Source organism: Anabrus simplex, chromosome 4 (assembly GCF_040414725.1).
Source record: "Anabrus simplex isolate iqAnaSimp1 chromosome 4, ASM4041472v1, whole genome shotgun sequence".
Lineage (NCBI taxonomy): Eukaryota > Metazoa > Arthropoda > Insecta > Orthoptera > Tettigoniidae > Anabrus > Anabrus simplex.
In genome coordinates, this window is record NC_090268.1 from 118486251 (window position 1) to 118503850 (window position 17600).

The 17600-nt window shown below is 38.5% G+C and overlaps 1 protein-coding gene across 2 annotated transcripts in view; it reads right to left on the reverse strand.

Annotated features, from left to right (window-relative positions):
- LOC136871678 (rifampicin phosphotransferase) overlaps positions 1–17600 on the reverse strand; it is a 210305-nt gene that overhangs the window by 26134 nt on the left and 166571 nt on the right. For both annotated transcript variants that reach the window (XM_067145175.2, XM_067145176.2), the window contains exons 21-22: positions 718–802; positions 546–634 (exon numbers count right to left, since the gene is read on the reverse strand). In XM_067145175.2, the coding sequence (XP_067001276.2) occupies positions 546–634; positions 718–802 (174 nt within the window). The remainder of the gene's footprint in view (positions 1–545; positions 635–717; positions 803–17600) is intronic.

The window sequence follows — 17600 nt, forward strand, 5'->3', positions numbered from 1 at the left end:
TGTTTTGGAGCAATGAACATTTAAAATTTGTTTTCATTTAAGTTTAATTCATGGGAGTGTGATTTTCTTTTAAAATAAGTGATGGCAAAACAATTGTGCATTATCTCACAATCTATAATCAGTAAAGATATTTATTTCTCATTGTAGGTAATGCAAAAGGTATAAGGAAATATAATTGACATGTATTTATTGTTGAAACTTAAATAAAGGGTGTTTGAGGTGATCCATTCTATGGTATCATTTTTGACCCCAAAACGCCATTTACATAGCAAAGTTTTCACAATGCCAGTCGAGGGTTAAGCAAGGCAGTGTATCTCTTCATGGAACTCTAGTCCCTTCATCTTACAAATGGTGTTATAAAAGTGTATGCATGTTAGTGTTTGTTCTTGTATGTCTTAACTGTTTCTGCCTGTACCTATAATTACCTGTTACTGTGCTTATTTCTTTCATGTTTTCTTCTTTTTGGTTAGCCTTGTGCGAAACAACTTCCATACAATAAACTACCCTAACTTATGCATTTTCAAAGGATCAATGTAGAATATTACCTTTAATGATGAGGGTACATCAGACGAGATAACGTCAGAACAAGAAGTGAACAGCAGGGCCACATCATTGTACAGATCAGCAGTGAAGTCTGGAAAAAAGAAAGACGGAATGTCAGGTTCATTGGAATATAGCTATATTCAGCCGGGATGAAAAATTCTGTGTTACACTTACCTTCTTCGCCTTCAGTTAAGATAGAAATAGCTACAATCTGTGAGAACACGCTTACTCTTGAGATGTGTCCATGGTATATTGCAGCCTGGGAAAAGAAAGAATAATAAATTATTGCTGATAAATACTGTGGTGAAGTAAGTTGTAATTTTCCTGTTAGGGGCTTAGAACTTACAGTACAGTCCTGCTAGTCTGAACAATGAATTGTAAATTGGGGTTTGTTCAGATTGACAAATTTTCCAATTATCAGAATTTTATTCCATAATCCAGCATTGCAGTGCAATTGCAAATATTACATGGAATAACCAAGCAATATTAAATGACTTTGAAAAGGGAAATAACTAGCAACTGATATTTGTGTAACCAAACATTACAAAACCTGATTAACTTTGTTACGTGATTTTACTTTGATTTTTACCTCAAAATATTATTGCATTACGTGCAGAACACCATGGGTTGACTTCACTTGCAATCAGTACTTCTACATGTGCCTGGTTGTGCTCCCTTTCAGAGCAATAATCGCTACTACCTAAAGAACGCAAATCTTATTGATTTCATACACCAATAATGAAAAATAATTTAAATTTAGAATGTTTTTCATTTCATTACATCATGCCTAAAGCATTTGACTCTATAAACCGTAATCAGCTCTTATACAAACAATCTCACAAGTATTATACTCATGGCAATCTGTTTAACTCTTACAAAAAACTTTTTCAATCTTCAACAGTGAGTCATATTTCCAGGCTCCATGTCCTGGTTGAATGTCTTGTCTGGTATCCCACAAGGAGGAATTCTATTACCTCTGCACTTTTCTCTCTTTGTAAATGACCTCAAAGATGAAATAAAGAGTACTGTAACCATGTTCCATGTCCGGCTCCATGGCTAAACGGTTAGCGTGCTGGCCTTTGGTCACAGGGCTCCCGGGTTCGATTCCCGGCAGGGTCGGGAATTTTAACCATAATTGGTTAATTTCGCTGACACGGGGGCTGGGTGTATGTGTCGTCTTCATCATCATTTCATCCCCATCACGACGCGCAGGTCGCCTACGGTCGTCAAATTGGAAGACCTGCATCTGGCGAGCCGAACTTGTCCTCGGACACTCCCGGCACTAAAAGCCATACGCCATTTCATTTCACGATGTTCCATTACTGTATTACTATATGCAGATGATCTAACAATTTTCAAAAACATAGTGAACTCCAGTGATTATGTGTGTGGACTTATGCTACAAATAGGTGACTAGATAGAAACTCAAAATGAATGCTGAAAAATGTGTTCAAGCATTGGTCTGCCTAAATGAATGTTAGCTTGCCCACAACTATGAGATAAACAACACTCCACTAAAAGCTGTTAATCACATCAAAGATATTGGAATAATTCACAATAGCAGGCTAAATTTCTCTTTACATATATATCATACTGCACCATGAGGTCTCTTGGACCCCCTTCGAGTTACTGAAATTCATGACTTGAATGATCCAAAATTATATCTCTGTACTACTTTTTTTCCTATCATTGATTTTTGATCCCCCATTTCATCATCAGCTGTCCCCACAAATCTGTGCATTCTCATTCTATGCAACTCACTGTGGATGGGGAATGCAGATGAAGAATACACCTGCCTGTCGTAAGAGGTGAGTAAAAGGGGCCCCAGGGGCTCTCAACTTGGGAGCATGGGTTGGTGACCACGGGGCCCGTAGATGAGTCCTGGCATTGCTTCCAGTTACTTGTGCCAGGCTCCTCACTTTCACCTATTCTGTCCGACCTCCCTTGGTCAAACCTTGTTCCTTTCTCACCCCGATTATATTAGAGCATTTGAGGCCTAGGGAGTGTTTCATGTTCATGCCCTTCATGGCCCTAGTCTTTCTTTGTCCGGTACTTCATTTTTTGAAATGTCGGATCTCTTTTCTCCTTTCTTTCTCTCTCTCTCTACCCCTGTGGATTGGGGATGCGGATGAAGAATATACCCATGGTATCTCCTGCCTGTTGTAAGGTGCGACTAAAAGGGGCGACCAAGAGATGATGACATTAGAACCATGAGACTACTTGTGATTAGTACCATTACGTGCAGAACACCATGGATCGACTTTACTTGTGATTAGTACTACTACATGTGCCTGGTTGTGCTCCCTTTTGGAGCAACAATCACTACTACCTAAGGAATGCAAACTGCGATGGCCTGCAGCTGGGTCTGTAAATAGTATCAATTACTATGGGAGTAGTACCATTATATGAAAAATACCATGGGTCTGTGTTGCCTGTGGGTGGTGCCATAATGTGTGATACACTGTGGGTCCACATTACCTATGATTAATACCACTATGTGAGTGACACCACGAGTATACGTAGCCTGTGATTAGTTCTGCTAAGTAAGGAACACCACAGGCGCCCGTGATTATTACCACTATGTGCAGAGCACCATGGTTCTGCGTTGCTTGTGAGTGGTGCCATTGTGTATGACATACCATGGGTCTACATTACCTGTGATTAGTACCACTGTAGGAGGAACACTATTGTTCTGCTTTACTAGTAATAATACCATTGTGAGGGGCCAGTGACCTGAATTATAGACCCATTTATATAATAAGCATCATCCCAATAATTAAGGCATTATGAATTCGATCCACTGATTGTTTTTGTTTCACAATCATGTTTTTTATTATCAATCATTTTAGATTCTAGCCGATGGATACATTTTGAAGTTCTGCTTTCCATTTCATTGCATCTTGTGCCATTAGGGCTGATGACCTAGCTGTTAGGCCCCTTAAACATCAAACATCATCATCATTATCATCATTCTTTGCATACAATGTGCAAGTCAGTAACCCCAGCCAGAGACAGTTAAGTACCAGACAAATTCTGTCATACTTCAACATCTTTGACCTTAGTAAACATCTGCATGACAAAGATCTTTGCTATCTTCACAGATTTGTTAATGGCACTCTTAAATGCACATCTTTGTTACTTCATTTCCCATTGCATGTTCATCCATGAGGATCTGAAATAGACCACTATTCCATGTTCCTCATGTGCGCTTAACACTCCAGCAATGCTCATATTCTACCGGCTTCCCACAAAAGCAAATGTCCTGCATGAAATTCATTTCATTCCCTATCAATTCTTCAAAACCAAAATGAAATGTAAACGGAAGTAGTAAGCTCTTGCTTCTCTGTTGACAATCTTGCCATAACATTACTAGTGACACAGACATAATTACAGTCCCATGCGTATTAATTGAAATGCGGCAATAAAGTACACATTTTTATTTTTTCATTTATTTATATAATACATAACTTGAATACCTTCTAATATCTAATATTTCCTCCTTTGTGTTTTACAAGTTATTTCACACAATTTGGCATTGATTCCACAAGCTTTGAGTGCATATTTTTCAGTTCATCATGATGAAACCACACTTTAATTAGAGACTCTATCATGCATAGTTTGGTGGAACAGTCAAGTTTTGCGAGTCTCCTTTTGCAAATAGCCCATAAGTTTTCTATGGGATTTATGTCAGGAGAGTACCTGAGCCTTTTTAAGACATGAATATTGTTCCCTCTGAATTTTTTTTTCACTTTCTTTGAAGTATGGCGAGGAGCCGGATCTTGTTGAAAAATTCTGTCACCTTCTGGAAACCTCTTTTCCAGCTCAGCAACAACTCTTCTTTGCAGTATTTGGATGTACTGGTCAGATTTCATCATCCCTTCAACTGATACTATGGGTCCCAATCCTTCATGTGTGAAACACCCCCAAAGCATTGTCTGCATGGCGTGTTTTACGGTATGTTGCAAATGATGTGAAGTTGTTGCCTCATTATTTACTCGGCGCACATATTGAACCCTCTGCCCCCTGCAGTTGAAAATAACGCTCATCAGAGAAAAGAACTGTCTTCTAGTATTCCATCGTCTAGTCGTGATGACTATGTGCCCACAAAAGACGTTTGTTGTGCATTTCTCCTGTTATAAGGTGTTTCTTTACAGGTTTGCTGATTTCTTTCCACCTAACAGAAGTCTACAGCGAACATTAGAAATGCGCAGATATACTCCCCTTTCCCCCAATTCATGTGGCAAGTTCACAGCAGTTAGCCTAGGGTTTAATTTACTTCTTCTGAGGAGAAAACGGTCATCAGTTGGCGTCATTTTCTTTTTCCTGCCAGAGTTAATTTTCTTTGGTGAAATTGATCCAGTTTGTTTGTACTCTGAATAATTCTATTTTGCCTACACTGACACCAAATTTAGTAGCTAACTTTCTTTGTGTCATAGAAGTATTTTGAGATAATGCTATAACCGCACTACACTTCCTGGGAGTCGTATCTATTGAAGAAACAGGTATTACTACTACCTCAAAAGTCTTCCATAGTGCCTCACTTCAAAATAAATACTTTTATCCACAACAATCGCCACACAAATTAAACAACACTGAATAACAGTGCAAATAATGTGTAGAGATTGTGGGAACTAAGAATAAGTCTTGTGTAGTACACTGTCGCTAATTATTGGGAAAATAATGAAAAAAATTCCATTGTTCCGATTAATTCACACTGGAAAGTCCAAATGAGATTGATGGGAGAGAGATCTCATGTATGAAGACAGCAGTGAAGCAAGATGTAGAATTTGCCCTTGTTCCTAAATTTTCAAGTTTCTCCTTGTCTTTTCTTCCTCTTGGTCTCTCTTCCCACTGCAGAATTGACATCTTCCATCTTAGTTCCTTCTGAGACGTATATTCACCCAAGCAAACAGTCCTGTACTGAAGCAATGCCTCCAGGCCAATGTTTACCAACAGATGGTCATCTTCCTTTGAAGGATGCAAAGTCTACGCAGTGAATTTTACACCCATTAATATTTGTCTTTGTTACTTCTTATACTCTTTTGCTGTATCCAAGAGACCAAATCAATTCCATTCATAGCAACCAAAGTAAGGGCAATGTGAGTTTGAGTCAGGAATTTACCCACTTCTCTAATCTCTAGACCAGAGTGCTGGTCAAAATTAAAATGGTTTTTCTTCTCCCATTAACCTTGTCCAGGAAGCTCCCGGATCAGGCAGTGGATCATTAGCCTCCATCTCATCCGTAGTCCTGATCCACTTTGATACGTTCACAGTATTCGCTACCTTCTGTAAGGGGTGACTAAAAGGGGTCCCAGGGCTCTTAACTTGGGAGCATTGGTTGTTGATCACGGGGCCCTTAGCTGAGTGCTGGCATTGCTTCCACTTACTTGTGCCAGGATCCTCACTTTCATCTATCCTATCCGACATCCCTTGGTTAACTCTGGGTCTTTCCCGACCCCAATGGTGTTAAAGCATTCAAGGCCTAGAGAGTCTTTCAACCCCACTGCTGGCAGCCCTGAAGATGGTTTTTCGTGGTTTCCCATTTTCACGCCAGGCAAATGCTGGGGCTGTACCTTAATTAAGGCAACGGCCACTTCCCACTCCTAGGCCTTTCCTATCCCATCGTCACCGTAAGACCTATCTGTGTCGGTGTGACGTAAAGCAATAAAAAGAGTATTTCATTTTCATGGCATTTGTGTCCCTTGTCTTTCTTTGGCCAATACCTTCATTTTTTCAAATGTCAGATCCCTTCCATTTTGTTCCCTCTGATTAGTTTTAACCCACTCCGGTCTCAGACTGAATATCCCTAACAAATGTTTTGGACTGGGCATTTTTAAGGATTTAAAAACATTATACCTCTGTACCTACATGGGATATTTGCAAGATTCTTTTTTCTTTGTGCTTGTTTGAGCATCTAGTTTTGAAAAATTTTGTTTGTTTCATGAAAGCTATGACACGAGATTTTAAAACTGTTTATAAATTATACTATGTTTTGCAAATGAAAGAAAGTCTTTGGATTACTAAGTACAGTTTTCTGAAGTGCTGTTATATTTACCCTATTTTGATAATGTAAAATGTGCATTGCAACTACGAAGGCCATCCAGAAAGTGGTACCCATTTGTGCAATAAAGACACAGGAGTAAATATTAACAAATATACACATTTTTATTGGAAAGAGCATACTTTATACTACTTCTCCACATAATCTCCAAGCAAATTTAGGTATTTATCATAACGTGGGACAAGTTTTTGTATTCCAGCATCATAATCCTCCGCCGCCAGCGATTGAGATACGTAGTCACGGCTCATTTAAATTATTCATTACTGTCAAATCTTTTTCCCGCCAGAAAGTCTTTAAGCTTCGTAAAGAGATGAAAATCCGAAGGGGCCAAGTCTGGGCTATACGGGGGATGGTCGAAGGTTTCCCACTTGAATTGCTGCAAAAGTTGTTGTGTTATTACAGCTGGATGAGGCCTGGCATTGTCATGAAGGAAAATGACGCCTGTAGACAATAGACCTCGCCGACGATTTTGTACTGCCCGCCGTAATTTCTTTAATGTTTCACAATATGCATTAGCATTAATTGTGTCTCCACGGGCCATAAAATCAATGAGCAGTACACCTCGGCGATCCCAGAAAACGGTTGCCATGAGTTTCCTGGTGGACAGAACTGTCATGAATTATTTTGATTTGAATGGTGAATGAGCATGATGCCACTCCATTGACTGTTGTTTACTCTCAGGTGATGCATAACAAACCCATGTTTCGTCCCCAGTAATGATGCAAGTCAGGAAAGAGTCTCCTTCATCAAAATAACACCCCAGAAACGTCAGTGCTGCAGCCATACGCTTGGTTTTGTGTTCCTCTGTAAGCATGCGAGGGACCCACCTTGCACAGATTTTTGAATAATGCAGATGGATTTGACAATTTCATGAACAATTGTTCGAGACACATTAAGAAAATGTTCACAGAGTTCATCAATTGTGACGCGCCGATCGTTCCTCCCGCATTCGTCTACTGCACTCAGCAGTTGATCTGTAATGACAGATGGTCTCCCTGAACGCTCCTTGTCGTGTGTATTCCCCCTCCCCAGGTTGAAGTTGCGACACCAGCGCCGAACAGACGACTCGTGCATCACATTGTCTCCATACACCTCCGTTAATTGGCGATGAATATCATAAGGTCGAACGTTTCGTGCATTAAGAAATTTAATCACGGCCCTCACTTCACAACTGGGGGGTTCTCAATTTGTTTAAACATTTTAAACCATCACAAACACAACACAGGCAATGCTAGCATCACGCAACCTCACACAGAGCAGGCAGACAAGCCACTGATGCGTTCTGACCTTGCCCAGTGGCTACCCGAGTCGTCAGTGCTTCATGCAGCACTAACGGGTACTGCTTTCCGGATGACCCTCGTACAAAACAACAAAAATAATGAAAATGATATAAAAATAATAATTGTTCAATAATAATAATAATAATAACAAAAATGGGAGCTCTTATGAAATTTTATTCAATTTTTTTTTTTTGTGATGATAGTAGCTTGGAAGATAGTCTGACTTGTTGGCTAAATGGTCAGCCTTCGGTTCAGAGGTTCCCAGGTTCGATTCCCGGCCGGTTTGGGGATTTTAATTGCTTCTGATTAATTCTTCTGGCTTGGGGACTGGGTGTCTGTGTATGTCCCAACACTCTCCTCTTCATATTCATACACACAGCACACTATCAACCACCGCAGAAACACGCAATAGTGAATATATCCCTCCATACAGGGTTGGCGTCAGGAAAGGCATCCGGCTGTAAAAACGGAGCCAAATCCACATGTGTGACGCAGTTCATACCTGCAACCCCACAGGTATGGGAAAAGCGGTAGAAAAAAAAGGAGAGTGGCTTGGAAGATGATGTTAGCGAAGATACTCAGAGTGAAGATGATATTAAAAGAACATAATTATAATTTTAAGCACAAATGTAAATATTACTGACATCCAAATATGAATTTGAAGCAACGTCTTGCATTTCATTATGATTGGAATTGGTTCTTTAGCCTTCTGCATGTTCCCATGCATTTCATATTTGCATGAATACGTAAGAATATCTACATATTAGTAAAGTTTTCTGTTTTTTTCCTAGATATGAAGGATTATGATTACATAAAATATCGAAAATATCACTTTCATCAAGCACTTGTTTGCTGCAAGAAGCCATGTTTTAGAGCACATTGAGTGACATCTACTAATGTACACTCATTGATAATATCATAAATTCTCTGACTTAGACAATACTGCCATCTGTTGAAATACTCTCGTAACTAATACATGAAAAAACATGATGTAGCCACAAGGATGCATTCATAGCTCATTCTAGATTTTTAGTGAATTGTCAAACCTTACTACGGGCTATGCTCGCAATGCAGTGTGAAAGTAATTTTGGCAGCTGTGAGCTATGCCCAGTTGTACTTCCTCTTAAAAGAATAATCACTACCACCACCACTTGATGCTTTGTATAGGCTATTATTACAGTGGACTCGCCATACCCAAAGGCATTTTATAGCAAACTGCCAGGTTTCAATGATGCCACCCCTAACCTGAAGAACAGATGCTTAATGCTGGTTTCAGTGATATTTCCTCCAATGGGGGACCATCATCCACCTAAATGAGCTCCAGTGCTCAAAGCCATTGGCCCCTTTAGAGAGCCAGGTTATTTATCACTACTCAACACTGAGCATTGAGTCACTGACTGTATGGTCTACTCTGTCCCATAACAGGTAATCCTCACCAGGAGTTATTGATCAAAAGGTCTCACAAGAAGAAGTCACTAAATCAAGAGTTAAGAAGATAAAAATAGCATATCATTTAACCAGAAATTCCAAACCTCAGCATCACTCAATTGTAATTAGCCCAGAAGCACTTTATGATGCAGAATGCCCCGCAGAACAAGAAAATAATGATCGCAGAATTAGAAATAACTGAAACAAAAATATTAAGGGAAATACTCTTTTTCCAGGGCTTTTTCTGTTTATTTGGAGTTAAGCACTACAGGTGGGTTAGCACCGCAATGGAGCCATCCCTCTTGTAGACATTATGAGAACCATCCAGTTTCTGAGACCGGTAAATTATATATTAAAGAAAAGAAATATCTTTTTCTATATTACATAGGCTATGTATGTTTTAGGGGCTACCTGACGGAGGTGGTAAAGGTATGCTTGGTTCACCTGGAAGGACATGGGTTTGATTCCCTGTCAGGAAATCAAAAAATTTAAGAAACGAAATTTCCACTTCCGAAGTTGCATATGGTCCTGAGGTTCACTCAACCTACACCTGGGGGAAAATGCAGTCAGGTGTGGAGCTAACCAACTACCCCATCAAGTGCTGAGGTTACAGATAGTGGAAGCCTTTACCTTCCACCCTTCCAAGGGCCTTCATGGCCTGTACAGAGATGACTTTACTTGCATGTATGTTTTAAATGAGAGAATATATTTATATTCTATAAAACTTAAAAATATTATTCATGACTAGGGCTCGGAATGTTTAGGAAAAGTCATATTTTATCTTTGTCTCTATTCTCTTGCCTGATTGTATTTTGGTGCAAATCAGGTGATTATCGTCACAATTAAGCGATTTTTATTTGTCATTTAAATGCATATTTTGGCTATTTTTGTCGTAATGTCATATTTTGAGCAATTTTCATAGAAATGTCATATTTCTGTCATATTTCGGTGGTCTGATGACAGCTGTAGCTGTGCAAAATCAACTTATCGAATGCGAACTAGTGTTCACAAAACTGCTTCTTGGTATCATATCTGTAGTTAATACAAGTAGAATACCGTTTGTATAGAATGAAGGCCATAGACTTCACTGCACCTTTTACATGATTTAAATATGCACCAATAACCCTGTGACGTAGAAATGAGCTTCTCTTCTTACAAGAATGCGTTAAGTGATAATCAGAGTTCTTTCGCGCCTGATGATTTGAAGATGAATCTTGTCACACTTCAATTCCACCCGCAGAGAGGAATGAAAATGATAGGTCAGTTTGCACTGTAGGCCCTGCCGTGCTACCATAATGTATTGAAAGACATCTACTTCATTCGTTTCGTGGTGCTCAATTTAAACTTTAATGCATTTAATAATATTAATGAAATCTGGGTTTGAACATTCCAAAATATTTAAAAAATAGATTGATTTCTAGTTTTCTCGTATTTTAATCCACCACTACAGAGTGCAAACATGTTTTGACTTTTAAAATATTGTGTCATCTGATAATCTTATCAAACCTGGTACCAGTACTTAATAGCTATGTATTCACAAACGTTCAATAAGTGAAACAAGGGCAATAGACTGTGAATAACTGCTAAACATGTATATCCAGAAAATTAATATGAAAGTAAGAATAAAGAGTTTAGTTAACAAATATGTACCGAAGGAATTGTCGTTTTGATTTATAATTTATTAATAATGTCCACATTTAGGTTAATCATTTTCGGGTCATATTTTGTAATATTTACGTCATATTTCTCCACTTTTGAGGTAATATTTCGTCACCTTTGAGGTCATATGTGCTTGCTTATTTGGGCTATTATTAGGTCTTAAACATCCGAGCCCTATTCATGACAATATTGAGCTTTGTTTTTTACAGTAATAGATGCCCTCTGTCGGCTCCGCGGTGTAGGGGGCAATGGGTCCGCCTGTCACCCGGCGGCCCCGGGTTCAATTCCTGGCTGGGTCAGGGGTTTGTAATTGTAAATGATTAATATCCTTGGCCTGGGGACTGGGTGTTTGTGTTGTCCTTAACGTTCCTACCTCACATTTAACACTCTACACTTCCTCCATTCCAATTACATGCAGGTTCATATCACATGGTGCAATTAGGGGCAAAAGATCTCTATAGGTCAACGCCCCGAACAAATAGCATTTTAAAAAAAATAGATGCCCCTCGTACTTATATAAATATTTCTTACATACTTTTAATTCTCATGCCGAAAAGGACAAACTATGCATGATCATTAAAACGTAATTCATCCATGTCAGACACTATAGTAGAAGGCAGGATAGCTGAAACTCATTTTGGAGATAAGTGTGAACATTTCTCAACAGATATCTCTACTATCAACTTATGTTATGCCCTCTGGGGTGAAGATGAACTATTGAAATTAAAGATAAATTTGGTATTTTAAGGTTTCCTAAACTGAATTGTTTATACTTTGTTTTTGGTGTGCTAAAGTTTACAACACTTTAGCCCTACTCCTCAGCTTTAGCTCCTCCTTTTTCCCCTTTCCCTCCTCTCTCTCTCCCTTCCCCTCCGCTACTCGGCCTCCATTACTGCTCTTTTCATTAGCCCAGCTCCTCTCCTTTCAGCATCCATGCCATCACGCTGCTCAAGGTGAGTTTGCCTCTTTTCCCTTATCTTTCTTTTGGCTATGTACATTTATATCACGCCTAATTTGGCTTTCAATCTTTTCGTCAGGTCTCCACGTTTCCATACTGAACTGGGAATCGTGACGTTGATTCAAATTATGATCTTCACACGACCACATTGTTGGCTTCGAAACCACCTGAATTAAGACTGTTAATTACCGCAACTTAAGAGAACAAGATTTATTCTTCCCACTGATAACATATGTTACGTTATGATCTATGCACCTCAAGCTGGACTATTCTCTTGTTTATCAAGATTCAACAACTGGGATACCTTCTCAAAAATTTTATATTTTACGGTCAGACGCACCTCATCATTTCAACTGATTATAATCTAACAGTGACTTTATAGGTCCTGTCATGTGTTTTAGATGGTCATACGCACCATACCCTCTTCATTTGAACGTTACATTTAAAATTTGCCTTAGTAGGTGCATTCAAGTGTTGTATATAGATACACCTTATGTTCTACAAACCTCAAGCTGGACTATTTTCTCGTGTATCATACCCTAACAATTGTGTTACCTTCTCTGATTTTCTTTCATTGTTTTAACTTGTTACAATTTAACTTTTAACATTAATCCTTGTATTTGCTGTCATGTGTTTTATATTTTAACTAGTCATAGTTTAACATTTGTCTTGTAGGTGCTATCATGTGTAATATATTGCTATTTGATAAGTTGTATTTTGCTCAATTGATTCGTTGGCTGATGATGACGTGCAATGACCGCTGAAACTAGTACCAATCTTCTTTAAACATTATGTGATATATACTCACATCAATAAACATTCATGGTATTGAAAAGGTGGACCTTTAACATTTTCATTTTACTGTACTTCTATTTCTTCTCGCCAACTTAAGATGTTGGCCAATGAAAACATTTGTACATTTATTTTTCTGCCAATCAAAACCTTCTGGTATTTATTTGATTATCAAATGAAAATTGGAGGTGTGTCAGGGCCTTAGGCCAGAGTTTTCTGGAACCTTCCTCTCCAGTATAAAAGCCAAGAGCTTGTGAGCCATGACGTCTTTGTGATCGCTCCAGTCTACAGTCTAGAGTGTGTTCGTAACAGAGGCGGGGGCCGCCTCATCCATCTTTGGGAGGTCCAACAGCTGAAGGTAATGGCAGATCCAGTTTAAAATGTGATAGTCTTTCAAAGCTACCTCAAGGAGATTGTTTCAAATCTTTAGTAATGTAACTTTATTTTCTAAAATGTAAATTTCAAACTTTAAATGTAAATTTCAATCAAGCTGAAAGAACTTAACCAAAATCAGGGAATAGAGAGTGAGTTACCCCTCAACTTGATTTTGAGGTGACTATGATTTTTTAAACATTTTCTATCTTGTAATTTCTGTAACTTAGAAATTTTTCTCCATCTAGTCACCTCCGTAGTATAGGCTTAGCCTCTGTAACGTCGGGTCATAAGCCCAAATAGGATTTTATGCATTTGAACTAAATTTTAAGGAGTGCAAGAGTTTGCCTCCTCACCATTTTGATTTTTGGGCCAGTAAACTGTAACCTAGTGTTTCTACTGAAGGCCATGTAGAATGGGTACTTGTTACCCCTGTTAAATTCTATTTCATTCTTTTCGTGTTAAAGATAGCAGACTGTTAAGCTTTTTAGACACTGAATACAGTTTGATTTTGTTAAATGTAGGTTGTGCCTTTGATGGGCCTGGAAAGTGTGAATTTTTGAAAATAGATTCCTAAGTGTAAATTTGTAGAGCAATAATGCTCTTCCTGTTGATGTAAAAGCAATTGGGAGATCCGTCCCCTTGACTAGTGATTTAAAGGAGCAGTAATGCTCAGGTAAAAATTGTAATTGGGAGCTTCAAGCCCAGCCTGTAAAATTGTTATCTGATTATTTCAGACCTTCCTAAAAGTGTTTTTCAAGCTTATGAGCTAACTTTTGTAACCTATTGTTATTTACTTGGCAAAGTATTAATATTTGAAAATAATTAAATATATATATATACTCCAGAGCACTGGCACTTTTAAAGTTTTAAATCAGTCTTTCGATTTTTGTTTATCCACCCATTTATGCCCGCACCTTCTTTCACCTCTGTGATCCACAAAACATGGTAATAATAATAATAATAATTGTTTCCACTACGTTTCTCTTCTGCATAGCCGAGGTTATGCCTTTTCCCGTATTTCTTCCTTTTCTGCTGTGGTTGATCTCTGTTCCAGTGATCCCTATGACCTGGTCCAGACAGGGAACCTGTCGTGCCTGTTGGAAGGGGCATTATAAACTCCTGACCTGTTTGCATTCAACCTGGGAGTGCATTGTCGCAGAATTCCTGATGGTGGCAGTTATCCAGTACTGCGCCATGCCTTACTACATGTTCACTATGAGTTCGCTATGCGAGTGAACTATATGAAGCGTCATTGGAGACCCTGGTTGGACTGAAAAGGGAAACCATGTTGGCAGGCGCGCGATGTCAGCGATCCTATGGACAGCAATACCTGTGGTCGAGCTTAGGAAATTCTGCTTACAAGATACTTGTAAAAGTTGCATCAAGATGTGGTTGATACGCATTGGTATCAGTGTGTGTTCACAAAATTCAGACCTCCAATTAAAATCACCAGTTAATGTAACATTAAAAAAAAAAAATTATTATCGAGCTGAGCTCGAGTTTCGACGGTGAAGGATGTCACCGGTGGTGAGTTGATAGTTGGCGGAATCATTTTTGACTTGACAAAAGAAACTAAGGAACTAACATTTTTTGAAGAATTCGACTAAATTTTTGTTGTTGTAAAAATTATGTAAAAATTTGTGTGTTTTATTTTTGATGAAGTTGTATTTTAAAGTATTTTCAGGACTCGCTGAAGAGACAATTCTTTACTTAATCATTGACATTGATATTGGAGATCTCCAGTAATATGTTTTTTTTTGTAACCCATTTTTTGTATCACCCTGTAGTGCCACGTGGAGGCTTCGATCAAGAAATCGCTGAGTTTCGCAATCGAAATCTCTAGAATGAATTTCCCACATTACCATATTTGGTGCTATAATTCTATTGGTGAAAATAACACTAATTGGTATTGGTCAAACTTCGGATCGAAACATAGGTAGCTTCCCTGATTGGCTGTTTGAGTATTTCCTAATTTCCGGCTTTTTGGCTCCTTAGCAAGAGCAAGGCTCTGTTCAGCGTCTTTGGTTTTCGTACGTCGTAACGATCGGACGCACCTTGTAAGTTGGTCCGCTCACCGGCTTCAGTCTTCCCGGGGTAAGCATGTTTTCTGTTCTCAAGTGTTAACTTAAAATGTAAATTCATTCATTCGGAGTTTGCCTTAGACCCTGGTTTTCACCGCTTTTGATTTGTAATGCCGTAGTTCGTCAACTAGGCATACCCTTTATTTTGGAGGCAATTCATTTTATTAATCTTTTGTGAATATGTAAACTTTAAATTTTTTTTCCCGAGTTGCCTCCAGTAATTCCGTACCAATTTAGTGTACACCTGTTGAGCTTTGCGTCCCTCACTGATGTGTATTAGGAGAGGACTGCTTCTCTATAGGCCTCTGCGCTAAATTTAATTTCTGTTGTTCCCTTCTCTTGTAACATTTTTCAACTTGCCTTATATGATGTTTGTAATTAGGTCATTGTTCCCTTTAAATTTTCATTGTAAATTTCAACATCAAAATTATGCTCACTTATTTAAATGTCATTGTAACTTTGTGTAAATATTCACTTTCCTGAGAGAAACATTGATAGGAACCTCGTGGTTCGATTTGATTTTTTTAATTAATAATGTTATCTAACCTTGTGCACTTCATACCTTGATTCAATTCTATATGTTAAATAAATTAGACAAAGGGTTAATGTTCTCACGTTTCTTTCCCTACAACGTCGCGTAAGGTCTCGTCCTCTAGGGTTTCCCGGCCTGCTTCCCATACTTCCTTCTCTAGTTGGCATGTTGGTTATCCTGCGAAGCCACGTGTTTGTAAAAGGTAAAGTGTTTTCCTGTTTGATCATCGGCTGATGTCGTTCTGTAAGGTTTGTTATTTTGCATTATCAAATAATTACGTGTTTTATATGTATCTTGTATTATGTGCTTCCTTCTGTTTTAAAGGGGGGGGGGGTTACACCATGTTTTTGTGGATCGCAGAGAGGTGAAGGAAGGTGCAGGCTGAATGGGTCCATCTACTATATCGAAGATTAACTAAAAACTTTACATAAAGGATATATTTCTTTTCAAATCACAAACTTAACAAATTATTTCACTAGGTGAAATGACAAGGTTACAGGTACAAATAGCAGTTAGGAAATTACAAGTGCTGATCTTCCAGCTCCAAATTTACAAGTTTACAACATCACAAATGTTGCGTTTAGTTGGACGAGGAGAGAATCTCCCAATTCAAGAGCACTTTGCTCCAAAGGTTACAAATACGGCCTTCCAAAGGCACCCTTCAATATTACAGTAAAATTAGCAATCTCAGAAAAGAGCTTACATGCTCTCCAACTTTAACCAAGGAGACTGTGCTCCCAATTTCTTACAGCCCGCTCAAGGCAACATTACACCCAAAAAATCTTACAAATTTCTGGCCTTTCTAGGCCCAACATATAATTTACAATTTTTACACAGGAGTATCTATTACCCAAACTACTGGGCCTTCGTGGAAAGAAGAACAGGTTAAATTACTGGCCTGAACACAAAATGTATGGAGGCATACACTTGTGCTCCTAGAAAATTAAGTATAAAACCCTAATTGGGCTCACAGCCCAATGATGCAGAGGCTGCTGAGGTGACTAGAATGAAGGTTAATTTAATGCTTTACAGAAAGGAGAAACAGTTACAAAATCGTAGTCACATCAAGATAAATTGAAGGGGATCTCGAGAGGGTAACGCACTCTCTATCCCCAATTTTCAATTTAAGTCTTCATGAAATTTTACATTAGCTGATAGAAAATAAGTCTGCGGAGGTAGCTCCAGAGATATAAAACTGGTGGCCATTACCTGGGCTGTTGAACACACACACTCAGAAAGACGACAATCAATAAGACAAGGTAGCTTGAAAAATACGCAGCTTATATACCCGGGGGGATGGTTCGAGAGGGTTCTGGACTAAATCCGGACACATCCTCTCATTTTTATTGGCAAATTCAAAAGGTACAAGAAGCCTATTATTGACTGAAAAATAATTACAGACAATTTGTGATTGGCCAGATTCAAAAGCTGGCAGAATGAGAAGGAAGTGTTGCAAACCTTGAAATATAGAAATAAATGAAAGTTAGTTTAGTTGTGAAAACCTATAAACATAAAACTTCTTGAAATTACTAATTCTTCTACCTTTTACCAGAGTGCATTACCTCAGTTTTTTTTGTAATGACATCTATGGAGAAAAGTTCAAACTTCTTGAAGTAAACAAACACAAAAAAATAAATCCAGTCACTTTAGGCAACTTTCTACAACTATTGTGGTCATGCCATTATTAAAAAAGTGTGAAAATGGGACTGGAATTATTAAAAAGCGACAATTTAACGTCGGAAAAAAGGGTCAGTCCCGTTAAAAACAGCACGTCTGCTCACCCTAACTAAAACTTCTCTATATAAACAAGAATAACAATGCAGTATTGTGTTTTTGGCAACCACCCACCTCCCCCCATTCTATCTGGCATGAGTTTCCCCTTTCCCAGTTC